General features: G+C 60.9%; 2 protein-coding genes across 4 annotated transcripts in view; both read right to left on the minus strand.

Annotated features, from left to right (window-relative positions):
- Positions 1–1,081: 1,081 nt before the first annotated feature.
- SMIM12 (small integral membrane protein 12) lies at positions 1,082–2,095 on the minus strand. Its single transcript, XM_064731548.1, has 2 exons — positions 1,544–2,095; positions 1,082–1,406 (listed from the first exon to the last, which is right to left on the minus strand). Exon 1 carries the CDS (start codon positions 1,958–1,960, stop codon positions 1,682–1,684), a length of 279 nt encoding a protein of 92 aa, XP_064587618.1. The 5' UTR covers positions 1,961–2,095; the 3' UTR covers positions 1,082–1,406; positions 1,544–1,681.
- A 1,210-nt stretch (positions 2,096–3,305) lies between these two features.
- Positions 3,306–17,404, minus strand: part of DLGAP3 (DLG associated protein 3) — a 28,536-nt gene continuing 14,437 nt past the window's right edge. For 2 of the 3 annotated variants that reach the window (XM_064731327.1, XM_064731328.1), the window contains exons 2-12: positions 15,784–15,865; positions 12,112–13,186; positions 10,972–11,174; positions 10,350–10,464; positions 10,017–10,251; positions 9,196–9,536; positions 9,004–9,089; positions 6,524–6,948; positions 5,984–6,075; positions 5,647–5,790; positions 3,306–5,312 (exon numbers count right to left, since the gene is read on the minus strand). In XM_064731327.1, the coding sequence (XP_064587397.1) occupies positions 5,094–5,312; positions 5,647–5,790; positions 5,984–6,075; positions 6,524–6,948; positions 9,004–9,089; positions 9,196–9,536; positions 10,017–10,251; positions 10,350–10,464; positions 10,972–11,174; positions 12,112–13,131 (2,880 nt within the window). In that variant the 5' untranslated portion in view covers positions 13,132–13,186; positions 15,784–15,865 and the 3' untranslated portion in view covers positions 3,306–5,093. The remainder of the gene's footprint in view (positions 5,313–5,646; positions 5,791–5,983; positions 6,076–6,523; positions 6,949–9,003; positions 9,090–9,195; positions 9,537–10,016; positions 10,252–10,349; positions 10,465–10,971; positions 11,175–12,111; positions 13,187–15,783; positions 15,866–17,404) is intronic. The other variant, XM_064731330.1, reaches the window with a different exon arrangement.

Genomic DNA, 17,404 nt, shown 5'->3' on the forward strand with positions numbered 1-17,404 from the left:
GGCCCCCCCAAAGGCCGATTGTGCCCCGGCCCTGGGAACGAGGGGATCAATGGGCTGTAAACAGCCGGGGGAGCCGCTCCGGCGCGGGGTGAACAAAGGCATTTCACAGACAGCTTCCGAGCTGGTCCCAGCTGGGAGAAGGAGCAGGAGCATTCCCACCGCAGCACACAATAGGGAACAGCCGTCACCCCACAGCCCGGCTGGGAAAGCAGGAGACAAAGGGGAAGGGGCTACTTCAGGGAACAGTGCCAGCCTGCCAGGGGGACAACGTGGTGGGCTCTGGCGGGAGGTGGCAGTGACACAGGGCTGGGACAGGCTCTAAATCACACCCAGGCTCCTCCTGCACCTTCTGCCGAGGCTCAGCAGCCCTCGCAGCAAAGGTCAGAGTGCAGTGTTCCCGGTGGTGACAGGCCATAAGCCCAGCCGAGGGCAGCAGTCCAGGCCAGGCCACCAGCTCGGGCAGCAAACAGAGTCGGGAGCAGGGCAGTAAAGCTGTCAGCGGGGCAGGAACGGCCCCGGGCACGGCACAGCGCGGTGTGAACGCTGACTGCCTGCTGACCCCGGCTCTCGCACCGGCACGGCAGATTTATCGTCCCCGGGAGGGGAAGGCCGGGCCGGGGCAGAGCCGGGGCCTTGCTCAGGCACCACGGGAAAAAACAAAGCAGGAGGCAGCGATAACCCCGGCCCTGGCCCTGCTCAGGCAGCTCTGGCTGCGGTCTGTTTTTTTGGATGGGACACCAGCCAGTGCCTGCTACCAGCCTGTCCCTGCTCAAACCCCAGTGGGACCCCCGTCCCCTGGGACCCCACCCTGTGCTGTCACAGCCCTTCTCCTCCAGATAAAGAGGTCAAACGGAAGCAGATGACGCAGCTGGGGGAGCTGGGAGGGCGGCACAGCCACAGCACAGGCTGGGAATTGGGTGCCTCCTTCTCCTCCCTGCCCACCGCCCTGCTGCCAGTGCCCGGCCAGGCACAGCAATGGCATTTGTCCCACTGCAGCAGCTGTTTTTGAACACACAGGGAGCAGACACATTCCCTGAGACAGGGCTGGGGCTGTGCTGATGCAGGAGACACAGAGGCCCGAGAACTGACAGAAGTTTATTGTGCAGAGGCAGAGATCTCCCCATTCCCAACACATCGCCACGCTCAGAGCACCACAAGGGAGCAGGACCAAGACTTTCAGCTCCCCCTGTCACCGTTCCTGGGTGGGATGATGCAGGAGGGGATCTCCAGAGAGCTCCATGGCTGCTGTAGTGCATTGTGGTGTGGGGCTGTGTTGGGGCCCATCAAGAGCCACAGGGGATCTGGAAGCAGGGCAGCAGTTCTTCCTCTCACTGGCAGTCAGCCTGACCTCATCCCGTGGCACTCAGGTCCAAACTTCTACTTTCACACCATGGAAGAAATCAAACCTGAGGAGACACAGATGAAACCAGGCCGAGAGTGTTTTGTGGTGCAGGAGCCAGGCCTGGCGAGAGCTGAGGAGTTTCAGCCTCTCTCCATCTCCACACACGGCTCCCTGCCCGCTCTGCCACCGAGCTCTGGGTACCTTGAGCAAATCCATGGGGTGGCAAACCTGACCCTCCGGTGAGGAGCAGCAGGTGCAGGAGGGAGGCTGGTGGAAGCAGTGCAGGTGTCAGGGGAGTCCCCAGCTCCAGGGCACCGCCTTTGCCCAAATCACCCTTTATTAACTCTTTTCGGCCCGGTTCCTGTTGAGCACGGCCCGAGGGGCGAACTCCAGCTTGTCCTTCAGGCTCACCACCTTGGTCAGGTCCTCGCCCACGATCTCCTGCAGCTTGCGGTCCTCCCGCTGCTCCGAGATGCTCTTCTCCTCCTGGGCCGTGGCCGGGGGGTCTCCGCGCAGGAACCACTCCAGCTGGGAGCCCACCAGCCCCACCACGAAGGCCACCGGGAAGGTGACGTACGGGGCCTTGGAGCGCACGGCCGCCCACAGCACGGACCACATGCCTGCCGGCGGCAGTTACCGGCCGGCCTTCAGCAATGGCCGCAGGGAATGGGGACCCGCGTGGGCCGCGCAGGGACCCCCGCCCGGGTCCGCAGGGACCCCCGCCCGGCCCCGCTCAGCCGGGCCCAGCCCCGGTCCCGGTCCCGCTCACCCGGGCCCGGCCCCGCCCGTTCCGGTCACGGCCGTGAAGAGGGCGGCGGGGCGGGGCTGCCCCCTGGCGGACAGCGAGGGAAACGCAGCGCTGGAGGAGCGACAGCGGCTGGGGACACGGGGGGGACATGAATGGGACACGGGGGAGAGACAGAAGCTGCGGACACGGGGGGACACGGTGGGGAATCATGGGGGGACACGGCGGGGGACACCGGGGGACATAAGGGGACACAGGGGGGATACGGGGGAGAATCATGGGGGACACAGGAGGACACGGGGGAGACATCGAGGGGGGAATCATGGGGGGACACGGAGGAGACATGAGGGGGACTCGGGAGGGAGGACACGAGGGACTCGGTGGGGGAATCATGGGGGACACGGGGGGACAATGGAGGGGGCATGAGGGGACACGGGGGGACACAGGCAGGGGACACCCAGGGGGGGATACGGGGGGAATGGGGGCGGACACGAGGGGGACACCGAGGTGGAATCATGTGGGACACGTGGGGGACACCAAGGGAGACACTGGGGGGAAAATGATTGAGGGACGCAGAGGGGCACGAGGAGCAGTCATGGGGAATATGTGGGGGGACAGCGAGGGGGAATCATGAGGGGACATGGGGGCACACAGTGGGGGAGCGTGGAGGGGACATGATGGGGAGTCATCAGGGGAGAAGGAGGAATACACGGGGGAGGACAAGGGGGGAACATGGAGGGGAGCTATGCAGGCGACAAGGGGTGTCACGGGGAGACACCCACAGGGTGAGACCCCCAGGGACAATCACGGCGTGTCACCCATGGGGGACACACAGAGAGGAGCCCCAGGGGAGACGCGGGGACGATTCAGGGAGAGACGAGCACAAATCACAGAGGGTGTCTTGGCCACGGGGAGATGGAGTCATGCAGGAGTCACGAGGAGTGTCACAGCGAGACACCCACGGGGGTGTCACAGGGGAGACTCACGTGGGGAGTCACAGGGAGAGAAAAACCCACAGGGAGAGAAACACCCACAGGGGGACATCCATGGGGACAGACTCAGAAGCAGAGACCCTGCTGGGAGAGACCCGTGGGAGATTTCCATGGGGAGATCCACGAGGAGACCTGCAAAAACCCCTCTCCCACCCCACGGTCACCAATTTCCCGCACCACACACATGCATTTCCCATCCCTCGGACACAAAAGGAGGGGAGACAGCTGAAAGGCGAGCCCGGTGCCGGCCATGTCCCCGCAGGGAAGTGGCCGCTGGCCCGGAGTAACCAAAGTCATCTTTATTAATTGCGGCGGTTCGTTACAATAAAAAGGGAGCCACGTGTCACGGTCACTGCACGGCGCTGGCCGGGGCGGGGGCCGGGGGGCCCTTCCCAGGCACATCCCTAAATTGGGGGTGCAGGGGGAGTGGGGTGGGGTGGGGAAGGGCTTTGTGGGTGCTGCCGTCACGGAGGTGTTTAGCACCGACGGACCCCCAGGAGCGAGGGACCCCAGCCAGGCGTCCCCCGGCTGCCTGTGTCCCCGCCGCCCTGCCTGAGGGCCTGGGCGAGGCTTGGCCCCAGATTTCGGGAGGTTTGGCCCCAGATTTCGGGAGCTACCTGGCACCCACTGGCCCTGCCCTGGGGGTGGCTGGTGATGCTGCGTGGGGCTGCTGGCGCGGCAGAGGGAGGGACAGAGGTGGGATCCTCCCCCCTCTGCCACCTAAAGGGACACTGAGGGAGGACAGGATTGTGGGGGACGGGGTTAAGGACAGGGATGAGGCAGATGCAGCCTCCTGCCCCACCACGCTGCTCTGCCCTGGAGGGAGCTCTCCACCCTGATCCTGGCTCTGTGCACAGTGATGGGGAGCTGGGAACAGCCACATCCCAGGGTGTCCCTTGGCCCTGAGAGGCATCAGGTAGGTGACAGCCCTATCCTGGGGTGTCCCACCCCACAGGGCTCTGGGAGCTCAGGAGGAAGGGGTGTCCCCCTGAGGGTGTCTGTAGCTCCACACTCAAGGGACAGCTGCTGGCCATGTCCACACCCCGGTGCCACCCACTGGTGCCAAGCCCAGCGTGGTCCTTGTCACTGCAGGTGGGCTCACTGAGGAGCATCTCCCACCTGCAGCAAGGCACGGCAGGGGGGACTATTGCCTGTCCCTGGCTAGTGCCACATCGCAGAGGTGCTCCTGGCCTCCAGGCTGGCGGGAGGGAAGGACGGACAGATGAGGGATGGGCTGAGGGGGAGGAGGGCTGAGCGGGAAGGGGAGAAGCGCGTGTGGCGATGCTCCGTGCGAGGGAAGCGGGGCGGCTCGCCGTGACCGGGGGGCCTCTGCTGCTCTGGCCCGTCCCACCAGGCAGGACACAGCGCTGGTCACGTGTAGATTCTGGTTTATTCCTTGGGTTATATTTATATATGTATATAGGGGAGGGAGCCCTGGGTCCCCAGGGCACCTGAGCCGCGGGCTGGGGGGAGCAGCGAGGGGACCCCTTTGTCCCCAGCACGTCCCAAAGCCTCGTCCGGCAGGGCAGGGCTGGGGGGCTGTGGCCGGGGTCAGGGGCTGGGGGCCCGTCCCAGCACACACCAGGGGATTGCACTGAGTACAGAGAGGCGGGGGGGCCTGCCTGCAGCCCCCTCCCCTCCAGCCCGGCGGGGCCGGGCGCTGGAGGTCACCTCTCTTTGGGTTGGGATGCAGGGGCGGCTGTGCAGAAGGGCTTGGGGAGAGGGAAGGGGACAGAAAGCTGGGACACAGCCCCAGGAAGGGCAGAGGGAGGGAAGGAGGGAGAGCCCCGGACCCCAGGAGAGGCTGGCAGGGGCATGCGGGCAGTGGGGGGCAAGGGGACGGGGCAGAACCGGGCTTTGCGTTCGCCCGCCGTCGGATCCACGAAAGGGCTAAGATAGAAAAGAGAGAAGCTGTGAGTGGGGCCAAGAGGTGCCCCAGGGTGTCCCCGCGGCCCCCCATCACAGTGAGCTACGGCCGCGCCGTCCAGTCCGGGTAGAAAAGCGGAGGCTGCGGTCACAGCCGGGTCTGCGCCTCGGGGATGTAGATCTCGATGCTGTCCGCGCTCTCGGTGGCCGAGCTCTGGCGGAAGGACGCGGCTCGCTTGGCTGCCAGGAGCCGCTTGCGGGCCTCCTGCCGCTGCCGGTCCACCGAGTCCAGGGAGCGCTCCTTCACCGGGTGCACCTTGGAGCGCGGCGGCTTCTTTGGTATCGGGGGAGGCACCTTCTTCTCCTCCTGCACAGACAACAGGGGCGTCAGGCTGGGACCTCCCAGGAATTGGCATCCCAGAGCTCAAGCCATGCTGGGGGGCTCCACAGACCCTCCCACAGGCTGCAAGGCAGGGCTGCACATCCCTTTATCCATCCTGTGCCGGGACCCTGCCTGGCCCTTTGCAGTGGGAGAACAGCCCTTCTCTACCCTCACTTTTTCCCAGCTCTGTTTTTCAAGGGTTTGCTAAAAGCAGCCACCAGTGGGAGCCCAGCAGTGGTTTGGGTTCAGATGTGCTTGGGGATGAGGAGGGAGGAAGAGGTGACAGGTACAAGTGGCAGTGACAGAGCTCTGCCCTCACCTTGGGCTCCATGATCTTCCACCCATTGGCCTTGAGCTGCTGGAGCTCCCCAAACTTCATGCTGACATCCTCAATGGAGAGCTGCAGGAGGTCCCAGAAGCCAGCCAGGTCTTGGAAGGTGGGCACAGGGAATGCGTTGGGATCCTGTGGGGACAGAGGGACAGAGTGCCACCCTCACCCATCAGTGGGATGTTGGCTCTGCTGGCCATGGGGCCATCCCAGCTCCCTGTGCTGGCTCTGTGTCCAGCTCTCCTCCATGGTGGTCCATGGCTGAGAGTATGAGACACCCCCTCCCCAGCACAGCTGACCCCTGGCACGCTGCCCTGCCCACACTCACCATGTTCTGCTGGCAGAGGCGGTAGAACTGCTGCACCTTCTGAGACATGAGGAGCTGGGCACTGCCCACCGCGCTCCGGATCTTCTCCAGGACTGGGGGGGAGAGCAGACAGTCACAGGCAGCTCAGAGCCCTCCAACACACCGTGTCTCTCCTCTCCTTCATAGCCCCAGAGGGTTTCCCAGTGTTTCTTGCCCTCATCCAACCCTTTCAACCTTGGCAGGGAAGATGCTCCAAGGTGGGAGCACTGCAGGACAATGACTGCGCCCACCCAGCTCTGCAGGATCAACCTTGGCAGGGAAGATGCTCCAAGGTCGGAGCACTGCAGGACAATGACTGCGCCCCCCCATCTCTGCAGGATCAGCCTTGGCAGGGAAGATGCTCCAAGGTGGGAGCACTGCAAGACAATGACTGCGCCCACCCAGCTCTGCAGGATCAACCTTGGCAGGGAAGATGCTCCAAGGTCGGAGCACTGCAGGACAGTGACTGCGCCCACCCATCTCTGCAGGATCCCCTTTGCTGTGACACCCCACCCGACTCACTCTCCTCGGGCAGGTCATAGTCCTCCGCCTCCCTCTCCATCTGCTGGCACCATCCCTCCATCTTCTCCACCTCAGCCTGCAGCAGTTTGATGAACCACTCCCCGTCGCGGTGGCACGGGGAGGCGCGGCCGGAGTCGGGGAGGCTGCGGGAGCCCCGCTCGATCCAGGCATCCCTCCGGGGCACCTCCACCGTGTCGTACTGCAGCTGGTAATCCTCGCGGTACGCCCACTGCCCCTGCGTGTGCACCGTCTTGTACACGGCGTACTGCCGGCCCGACTCGGGCTCCGAGGAGTGCCGCTGGAAGGGCCGCCCGAACTGCAGCGCTTTGTCCTCGGTGGCCACGGCCAGCCCGGTGAAGCCCTCGAGCTCCAGGTCCGCCTGCACGCCCGCTGTGACGCTGTTGGAGCGCTTGAAGCGCGCTCGCCTGCGGAGACAGGGAGAGTGTGGGGACCTCGCAGCCAGCAGGGATTGTCCTGTCCTTCTGAGACAAAAACTTTAAGGAATTTAGAGGTTTTAGAGGAGCTAAGATTTTATTGGAGTTGATTAAAATAAATGGGTAAGCCCCGATGAAGTTAAGAGTTAGTAGTTGCTGTGACACAGTTGGAGTGCTTGAAACGGAGACAGGGAGAGCGTGGGGACCTTCACTGCCAGTCCCTCACTGTCCCATCCCCTTGAGACATAAAGGAATTTAGAGGTTTTAGAGGAGCTAAAATTTTATTGGAGTTGATTAAAATAAATGGATAAGCCCTGATGAAGTTAAGAGTTGGTAGTCGCTGTGACGCTGTTGGAGCGCTTGAAGCGCGCTCACCTGCAGAGACAGGGAGAATGTGCGGACCCTCACTGCCAGCAGGGATTGTCCCGTCCCCCTGAGACATAAACTTTAAGGAATTTAGAGGTTTTAGAGGAGCTAAGATTTTATTGGAGTTGATTAAAATAAATGGGTAAGCCCCGATGAAGTTAAGAGTTAGTAGTCACTGTAATGCTGTTGGAGCGCTTGAAGAGGAGACAGGGAGAGTGTGGGGACCTTCACTGCCAGTCCCTCACTGTCCCATCCCCTTGAGACATAAACTTTAAGGATTTTAGAGGTTTTAGAGGAGCTAAGATTTGCATCAGGTAAGCCCTGATGAAGTTAAGAGTTAGTAGTTGCTGTGACGCTGTTGGAGCGCTTGAAGCGCGCTCGCCTGTAGAGACAAGGAGAGTGTGGGGACCCTCACTTCCAGCAGGTATTGTCCCATCCCCCTGAGACATAAACTTTAAGGATTTTAGAGGTTTTAGAGGAGCTAAGACTTCATTTGAGTTGATTAAAACAAATGGGTAGGCCCTGATGAAGTTAAGAGTTGGTAGTTAACTGATAATTGATTGCTTGTCAGCACAATGTTTGGTTAGCTGGGTTTATGATGAAGAATATAGAAATTAATAAATAGCTTTTAGGAACATAAGACAATTGTGGCCTCCTCTGTTCTGAAACCAATTGAAGATGGGAAATGCGAGTCCTACCAAGGGTTCATTTGTCATATTTGCATTCAAAAGGTAGAAAGGTCAGAATGAGGAAGACTTCATTTACTTCCTCATTTTGGGACCCCTCCCTATGAAAAGGACCAGCGACTCATTTCAAGGAACAAACTATGCATGGTTAAAAGCTTTTGAACTAATTACCATACAAAGCAGGGAAGGGGATATACCAAAGTTATGAATATGTATTTGTATTTTGGGTATTCAATACTTGCATAGATAAAAGGACTCTGCAATCACGTGTAAATTGTGGTGTGTATTTGGGAGCTATCCCACAATAAACACACACTTTCTAACTCTAAAGTGTTAGAGAGCTTTTGTCCATCACAGTAGGATATCGGTACTAGATCAACATCCATATTTTTTAAATAAATTCCCCCTGTCAGGTATGACAGTGGCAGGGGCAGGGTGAGGGACACCCATGGGTAGGATGGGGCTGGGAATGCTGAGGTGGATCCCAGAGCATTCAAGGCCACAGGCACAACCCTGAGCAGCTGCGATCTGCCAGTCCCTCATCTCCTCTGCTCTCAGCCTGTTTCCATGGCTACCAGTGCTGGACCAGGGATGGAGAGGAGCACCAGGCTGCATGGGCACCATGCCAGAGCTCCCCTCCCGCAGGCCATGCAGGTTCTGACACACCTGGCCTTCCCATCCCAGCCAAAATGTCATGGTTAGCTACAGAAATGCCCAAAGGTTCATCTGCACCTGGCGTGGGCTCAAAGCTAAGGGCTGAGCCCAGCAGAGGAGACAGGAATAGGGCAGGAATAGGGCAGAACCTTCTCTGGGCAGCAGAGAGGACAAAGGAAAGGCCAAATCCTGCTCCAGGTGGGGGCAGCTAGCCTGGGATGGGGATGGTGCTGAACTCTGGATTTTCAACCAGAGAGGAGAGGGAGAAGATGCTGTGGGGTAGCAGTGGTGTGCAGGAAGCCCTCAGGAACCCAATGCCTCAGTGCAGGAAGTGTGGTACCTTTTGTCCTCCTCCACCTGCACCCCGATGGAGTGGAACTCCCTCTGGCTCCGGCTCTCCGTATCCGAGTCAGAGACGGCCTCAACCTGCCGAGGGGCAGAGAGAGCGTTGGAGGGAACCCCCAAAACACAGCGTGGCAGCTCAGCACAGCCCACACCACCGGGGCAGCCCGCAGGGAGGAGCAGAGCCCACCTGCACGCCGATGGACGGACGCCACTTCCTCTGGCGAGCCAAACTCCGCAGCTCCTCCCGGCCTGGGATGGCCTTGATGATGAGGGTGGAGGGCTTGGGAGCGGCACGGGGCTGGACTGGGGGCAGGTCCAGGGCCACGGCCGTCACCTTGGAGCTCTCCAGGCTCTCGGCAGAGTTGCAGCGGGCCGCGGCATCTTTGGACCAGGCGGGGCTGCGGGCGACCTCGCTGGGCAGGTAACTCTCGTGGGTGGACTCGGTGCTGCTCTGCGCCGTGACGGAGATGAGAGGTTTGGCTTTGGTTCCTGGAGGGATGGGAGGTGGAGCTTTTCTGTAACTGAAGGCTGTTGTGGATGAAGGCAGGATGAAAAGGCACGTGAAAACACAGACATTTGTTCATTTCCCGCCACGAACAGGGGCCCCGGGGAATTCTGCCCATCTCCTCCCACAGCATGGGGATCATGGCCCCACAGGGTTTGCCCCTAAGCTGGGTTAGATATGGGCCAGAGTTCAGGGGGACTGTTGGACCAGTTTTTGGGATTGGAAAGCACCCCAGACCCACCCTGGCCACATTGCTGCAGCACCCAGCAAGGGGCATAGATGGGGACAGAAGGAGGGGACGGCAAATGGCTGCTGGGGACACAGAGCACCCCCCTGCCTGGGACTGGGTGACAAACAGGATGCTCACACCCTGTCCTGGGCACTACAGGAGTGAAGGGCCAGGAGGAGGGCAGCAGCAGCCCTTGGCAGATGCCCAGGTGAGCAGGCAGGGAGGTGTGGGGTTCCCTCACATGGCCAAACCCTCACCACCCCATAGGACTCACAAGTGCTGGGCTTCAGGATGCTGCTGGTGATGGGCGGCCCAGGAGGGGCCGACATGGAGAAGAGTGAGAGACAGTCGTCGTCCTGGGAGCAGCCTGCCTGGATGGCCCGCAGGTAGCTGTGGCTCCGCATGCGGAAGCAGCCGGGCAGGTCCAGCGCCTCCACGGCCTGCGACTCCACCTCACCAAACACCGACTCGCAGACGGCCTCAAACTGGTGGTTGAGCTCGTCGTTGATCTGGGGAGAGCGGTGGGTGAGGCTGAGGCAGGGCAGGGGATGCCCAGAGTGATGCCCACCACATCCCTGCCCCGTGGAACCCGAGCCACAGAACGTACCTGGCCGGTGGTGAAGGAGCGCCCGTAGCTCTGTCCCCGCGGGAGCATTCGCGGTGGCGTGCAGCAGCTGGGACAGTTACAGATATATGAATCAGAATAGTGCCTACTTGCAAACCTAATGAGAGACAGTGGGAATAGAAGGGATCGCACCAAAAGCAACACATTCCAGCAGAGCATTGGGAAACGCAGCCGCAGCGATCCTCCCGCTGGCCACTGCTGCTGTCCCCACTCCTTACTGCCCCCAAAATTGTCACCTAGTGGGACTGGAGCACATCTCACTCATCCCCCTTTGAACATGCCTCTTCTCCCCACAATCTACATGTGGCTGCAGCAGCAGGTCCCCCCCAAAAGCCCAGCATAGCCATGTCCCCCCCAGTGCCCTGACACTGAGCAGGGACAGGGCTGAGTGCTGCTGTGCTGGGGAGTGCAGCTGTGAGCAGGGATGGTGCTGTGAGCAGGGAGAGTGCTGTGAGTGGGGACAATGCCGTGAGCAGGGAGAGTGCTGTGAGAGGGGACAATGCCGTGAGCAGGGACATGCCACTCGTCCTCCCAGGGAGCCCTGGCCCATGGCCCCGCTGCTGCCTGCAGAGCTGGGACGGGGCTGGGAGGCAGCAGCCCTTACTTGGTCCTGGCCTGGTCGGCGCTGGAGGAGCGGCGGTAGCTGTCTCGCCGCGTGGCCGCCCTGGGCAGCACTTTGGAGCTGATGTCCGAGTCGGCGCTGTCCTCGTCGCCCATGGCCTTGATGTAGCTGCCGCTGCGCATCCGCCGGCACGGGATCTCCCCGTCCTTGCCCGCCGGGTACCCGCTCCACTCGTCCTGCGGCACCTGGAGCAGGAGGCAAATGTGGGAGGATGTGGTGGCCGGGGTCCCACAGGTGGGATGCAGAGCCAGGCCAAATCCAGCCCAAATCCAGCATGTGTGCCTGGTTCCCCTGTCCTCCCCATGCACCCCAGAAGGGACAGACCCTGGGGGCTCTGACCCTTTTGGAAAGCCCCAAAAGGGACAGACCCCAGGGGCTCTGACCCTTTTGGAAAGCCCCAAAATCCAGGAGAGCTGATCCCTCCTAACAGGCACAGCTCCCCATTCCCACAGCGCGGGGCAGCGCAGCAGCTCCCACCTCACAGCCCCTCTGGCAGGAGCGTCTGGGCCAAATCCCACCCATGCCAGCGCAGCACCCGGCTGACGTATCGGGCACCAGGGCCACCACGTGCTGCTGACGCCAGCACCACGGGGTCCTTATAGGGCAGTGGCAGGGGGACAGTGTCCCCTGGGGCCCCCAGCCAGGGTGATGGGGCCAGCACCCTGCCCCAATGCCCCTGCTGCTAGTGGGACAGGCCCCCACCACCCCCACCACCGGCCAGCACAGCATTGCTGCTCCCTGTCTCCTTCCCCCAGGAAAGGGAGAGAAGAGTTAATTAGCTTTTAATTGGAAGGGGGGTGACCTAGAAGGGAGCCCAGTGATGAGGCAGGCAGTGGCACCCAGCCAGACACACTGGCAGGATAAAAGCAGTGAGAAGGGAGCAGACACAGGACTGCTGGTGGCCCTGAGCTGACAGAGCTGTCTGACCCCAAATGCAGCACAGGGCAGGAGGCAGCAGATGGACTTCAAGGGGACATCGGGGCCATGGGAATGGGGCACAGGTGCTGGGGACACAGAGCAGAGCTGGAGCATCCCCACAGCACCCCAGGCTGCTGGATGGAGGGTCCCAGCTCAGGCTCGCCTCACAGTCACCCCAATCCCTTCATCCTGCCAGCCCCTCACCTGCAGGTACTGGTACGCTCTGTCTTTGGCCTTTGCTTCCTGAAGCATCAAGGTCTTCTCGGTGCCGCCGGCGCTGGGATAGGCTTCACGGGCCTGGCTGACGGTCATGGTGTGCCAGGCACTCCTCTTGAGCGTCTGGCCGTCCAGAGACATGGACATGCCGGCACAGGCCAGGCATTTTCCTTCCCCGCCGCCCTTTAGACTCTTCAAGGTCAAGTCTCTGAAGGCACTTTCGGGAGCGTCCACGCAGTACTGGGTGCCCTGGTCGGCGGCGTGCCGGCCGGACACCATGTAGCTGCTGTCGCTGTCCAGGTTGTCGTCGGAGCTCCACCAGCCCAACATCTTGGACCGGTGCCGGGAGTCCACCTTACGGTCCTTGCTCTTGCTGCGCTTGCCGTGGCGGGACTGGTGGTGGTGGTGGTGATGGTGGTGGTGGTGGTGGTGGTGGTAGCCGTCCCCGCGGCCGTCCATCTTGGCGCCGTTGTAGTCCCGCTTGGCCGGCGCCTCCAGGGAGTGGGACTTGGCGAAGAGCTTCTGGACGGAGTGGACGAGGTGGCGGATGCGGCTGGGGCTCTCGCTGCGGGGCTCGGCGCCGCCGGCCCGGGGGTACTGCAGCGTGTGGAAGCCGTCGTGGTGCAGCGGCAGCTGCTTCTCGAACTGGTCCAGCAGCGTGGGGGGCAGGCGGTTGATCTTGCTGGCGGGGTGGGCGGTCGCCATGCATTCGTCGCAGGAGTCGTAGTGCTGCTGCTGCTGCTGCTGCTGCGCGTGATGCATCCTCGGGAAGGTGCTGCTGGCGCTGGCGGAGGGCGGCTCGCTCAGGGGCCCGCCCGGGCACTCGCTGCCCGCGCCGGGGCAGTAGGGATGCTCCAGGGAACACGGCTCGCTGGGGCTGGGCAGGTAGGGCGGCCGGCCCTCGGGGATGCAGTCGGCGGGATGCTCGCAGTTGTCAGGGATGCAGCGGCAGCGGTGGCCGGAGGAGGGCTGTGTCTGGCTACGCTCCCCATGGTAGCCCTTCATCATTTCAGCACCCACCCCATAGCCTCGGCATCTTGCCGGGATGCCCCTGCGGGCTCATCTGCAGGGACAGGGACAAGAACAGTGTCAAGATCCCCTCTGCACACCCACAACCAGCAGAACATTGGGGGCTATCTTACAGGAACCAGCTGAGAAGGTTGGGAAGCTTCTGTGAAATGCCAGAATCCTGGCTTTCCATGTGGTGACAGGAGCACAGTGCCCACACCAGGTACCTGGGGTTACCCCCAGCCCGGGTGCTTGGAGGGGGCAATGGCAAGGAGAAGGTGCTGCCAGCAGCCATGCAGGCAGCAGGGCCTGCAGACGGCGAGGGAGGACATGCTGCCATCAGCAGATCCTTGTTTTCTTCTGCAACACCAAATATTATGAAGTGTTTCTCCATTAGAAAGCGGCTCTGGCTGAGTTTTTCAGCCGTTGCGTTTCACAGCGCCGCTAATGAGCTGCCGCGGGGTGCAGGGGGGGCCCAGCTCTGATGTCTCCATCCAGCCCCACATGGAGACCCACGATCCAGGGTTCTCCTACCCTACAAACCCTCTGGATGGGGAGCCAGGAGCAGAGGTGGCTGTGCTGCGTGAGGGCAGCCCCAGGGGAAAGCAGGAGGATGGACAGCGGCGTTGAGCCAGGCTGAGCCTGTGCCAGCCAAGGCTGAGCTGCCTGCACCCATCGAGGATTGTGTGCCTTGCAGCCCCTCAAAGGCTCTGTCTTTGGTTGGACTGTAAATGAGGAAATTACTTATTCTCCAGAGTATCTCTGCTAATTAACAGGCATCGTTAACGCTCTTGTTGTCATATTTGAGCAGGGTGCTGCAGGCAGCACGTCTCCCAGACTGGCTGCAGGGAAAGGTGACCGTGGGATGCCCCCTGTGGCACGTGGGGATTTGACCATGGAGACTGGAAACGGGGGACACTGGGAGAGCTGGTGGGACGGGGTTGTGCCCCCAAGCAGCCCTGGAGGAGAGAGCGAATTGGGGTCCCCAAGGGATGTAGGAGTGGGCAGTGATGGCGTTTTGGTCCTGAGCAGCAGACAGGGCCCTGGGAACACATCTACCCTAAGCCACCACCGCCTTCCTTCCCAGCTGTTTTGAGGCTGGATTGCTCCATCCTGCGCCGCTCCCCATCCTCAGATCCCGCTCCTGCTCTAACAAGGCTCCCTAATTGCTGAGCGGAAGGTGCAGCTGGTGCAGATGAATCCTCTCCCCTCCCCAGACAGCTGCTGCGGGGAGCAGGAGCAGCAGCGTGGGATGAAGCTGCCTCCCTGGCCTGGGATCGAGCAGCAGCACGGAAGGACAGACAGACAAACAGGCTCCCAGCCCAGCTCTGCCTCCGCGGGCTGAGCTATCATCTCCTGCTCGGGGAGGGAAGCTCTCAGCTGATCCAAATATTGCTGCCGCGGCTGCGAGAAGGAGTCAAAATATCTGCGGAGCCTGTCAGCACGAGCCCGCCGGGCTTTTGTGCTCGGCAGGTGCAGGAATTCAACAGAGCCGGAACCGCGGGCGAGGCGAGGCAGCGCCGCCGCTCCCCCGCACCTGCGGAGCGCCGGCAGCGGGTGGGGACACGCCGGGCTGGAGCATCCGCGTCCCAGCTCAGCAAGGCGACACAGGCGTCTGTGCCCTGCCCAGGGACCTGCCGGGATCCCTGAGGGCAGCCTCGGGATGGAGAAAGGGTTGGGAGAGACCTTGTGGGGCTCAGAATGGGTGGCACAGCGCCCAATGGCCTCATGCCATGATGAGAGACCCCACTGCTGTCCCCTGTGCCAGGAGGGCAGTGTGGGCAGGCTGGCAGTGCCACTGGGGCAGGCTCATGGGCACACGGCCGGGAGCTGGAGCTGTGTCCCTCCAAATGCACTGAGCACCTCTTGGCATGGAGGGATTTGTGCCGCCAAAGCGCAGATTTAAGTCAAGGGGGAAAAACCCAGCCCAGCTGAATTTTGTGCCATTTAACACCAGGGTAATTACCACCAGTGGGAACCTACCGCCCACACAATTATGTGCTAGGATAAACTGGAAGAGCATAATTACCATTACAAATAACTCACTCCTCGCCTTTATTGCTTCCAGCCTGGAGAAACTCCCACCAGTGGCTCCCCATCACCACCTCCCTCTGATGTCTCCCCATTTCGAGGGTCAGCACAGGGAAGAGAGGAGCTTGAGGGTCAGCACAGGGAGGAGAGGGGCTCGGAGTCCCTGGTGCTCCAGGCCATCCTGAAATTCATTCTCCTGCTTAATTTCCCATGGCAGCACTTGGCAGAGGCAGCTCCACTTCCCAGCAGCTGCCCCATGAGATCCCTGCTTTGGAGGCAGCTCCATGCTGAGCCCCAGGGCTGCAGGGATTCAGGGCAGACCCACCAGGAGCCTGAGCTTCCCTGGGACCCCACAGCACCCAGGAACCTCCCATCCTTCCTCCAGCTCCAGGAACACCAGCGGGGATGTGAGAGGACAACAAAACCCCACCACAATGTCTGGGTCTGGCAAACCACCCTGACACAGGGCAAGAGTGGGTTTTCAACAATTCCACGTCTAACCCCAAGAGCTGGGGTTGATGGCCTTGCATTCAGGGGGTCCTGGCCCCCTGTCCTTCCCCAGCAGCCCCACCATGGGCAGCCCATGCTGGTGTCCCAGTGACGGCTGCTGGTGGCACTCACCGCCCGGCGCTCAGGGGGATGCTGTCCTCATGGCCTCACCAGCAGCAGCTCCTCCACGCTGGGAATCCCTGGGCCAGCAGCTCTGGGGGAGGAACAGGACGGGGATGAAGCCAGAGCAAAGGTGTTCCCCCCCAAAACCAGCCTGAGCCACCTCCCCGTGTATTTTTTATCAGCCCAGATTTCCATTCTCCCCTGAGGCCGCCCCACACCAGCGCAGCAACGGGGACAGCTCCGCACGGCCAAGGACACGTGTTTCACCCAGTTTAGCCCCAAAACCATCCCCAGTCCCATCCTGTTATGCAATCTCCTGCCAGCGGGTGCCAGAGCCGGCCCAGCGGCCACCTCGCCACCGACTTTCATTCGCTCCGGCTCCGGCCGCCCGCTCCACAAAGCCTCCTCCTGCCACCCCGCCTTCCCAGCGCCACCAAAGGGGCTTTATTTCCACCTTCCAGCCCGGGAGAAGTGCGAGCTAGGCCCGTTCTGCAAATTAATGCGAGGTTCTGCCAGCTTGGGTCCTGCTGGGGACCTTTACGGCTTGGGATGAAAGCGGGAGAGAACAAACACGCAGCTTGAGCGAGCTGGAGCCGGGAAAAAAAAATAAAATAGTGGTTTTCCCACTTAGGGGCTGAACAAATTTGATCTATGGTCGTCGGAAGAAAATAAATATGGAATACAGCCAGGTCGTTTCCACCGTGCTTTTAATCTATTTACTCTTTCCCTGCTCGTTGTAAGTGAGAAGGATTGTGGAAAGCAAACATTTTATTTTATTACTAATTGCTCTGTTATTTTATGAGTCTGAATTAGTAAAATTTACACTGTCTGGAGGAAAAAAAGAGGGGCTTAGTAAGAGATCACCTAATTTAGAAGACAAAGGGGAAAGGTGACGAAAGGGAAAGGGAATAGGAAAGGAAAGGGGAAAAAAGAGACGAAAAGGAAAGAGAAAAGGGGGAAGGGGAAAGAGGAGAAGGGAAAGAGGAGAAGGGAAAGAGGAGAACAGTGTGAGCAGGATGCAAAGATCACAGAAATACACTGGCTGCAATCAGGAAATCAAAACCAATTACTGTTAATAAAAGAAAGCAGAGCAGCTGCAGGCAGGCGCTGCCTGCAGAGGGCTGTGAGGGGCAGGATCCAACCGAGCACCGCTGGAAAAAAGGGATGAGGCAAGATTTGTTAAAAGTCATGAAAGATGAACACAAGCTGAGGATTTGCAAATATGAGTGGAGCAGGAGGTGTTTACTGAGGCCACTGGGAAGGCCACAAAAGCCAGCACAGATGGCTGGGACCCCAGCAGGGCTGGGGGTATCTAGCACCCCAAAAACCTGGAAGATCCTGACATCCTGACATAACTGGGGGGCTCTGGCACCCCAAAGTCGGGGGCATCTCCCCTGGTTCAGCCCTGCTCTGACACATCCCTTCTCACCTAGAATGGGCACTTCCCAGCACCAACCCCAAATCCATGAAGCCCCAGGTCCCCAGCCCAGCACAGTCACCCTGCTCCAGAGCCTGGAGGCTGAGGACAGGCCGTTCGACGGGCTGGGCACGTTATTAAGCACATGATTAATTTTGGCACCAGCCCCAGCTGCCTGACAGCTCCTTCTCCAGGGCTGGGAGAGCGAGCGCG

The sequence above is a fragment of the Zonotrichia leucophrys genome, chromosome 23 (genome assembly GCF_028769735.1).
Source record: "Zonotrichia leucophrys gambelii isolate GWCS_2022_RI chromosome 23, RI_Zleu_2.0, whole genome shotgun sequence".
In the NCBI taxonomy this organism is placed as follows: Eukaryota; Metazoa; Chordata; class Aves; order Passeriformes; family Passerellidae; genus Zonotrichia; species Zonotrichia leucophrys.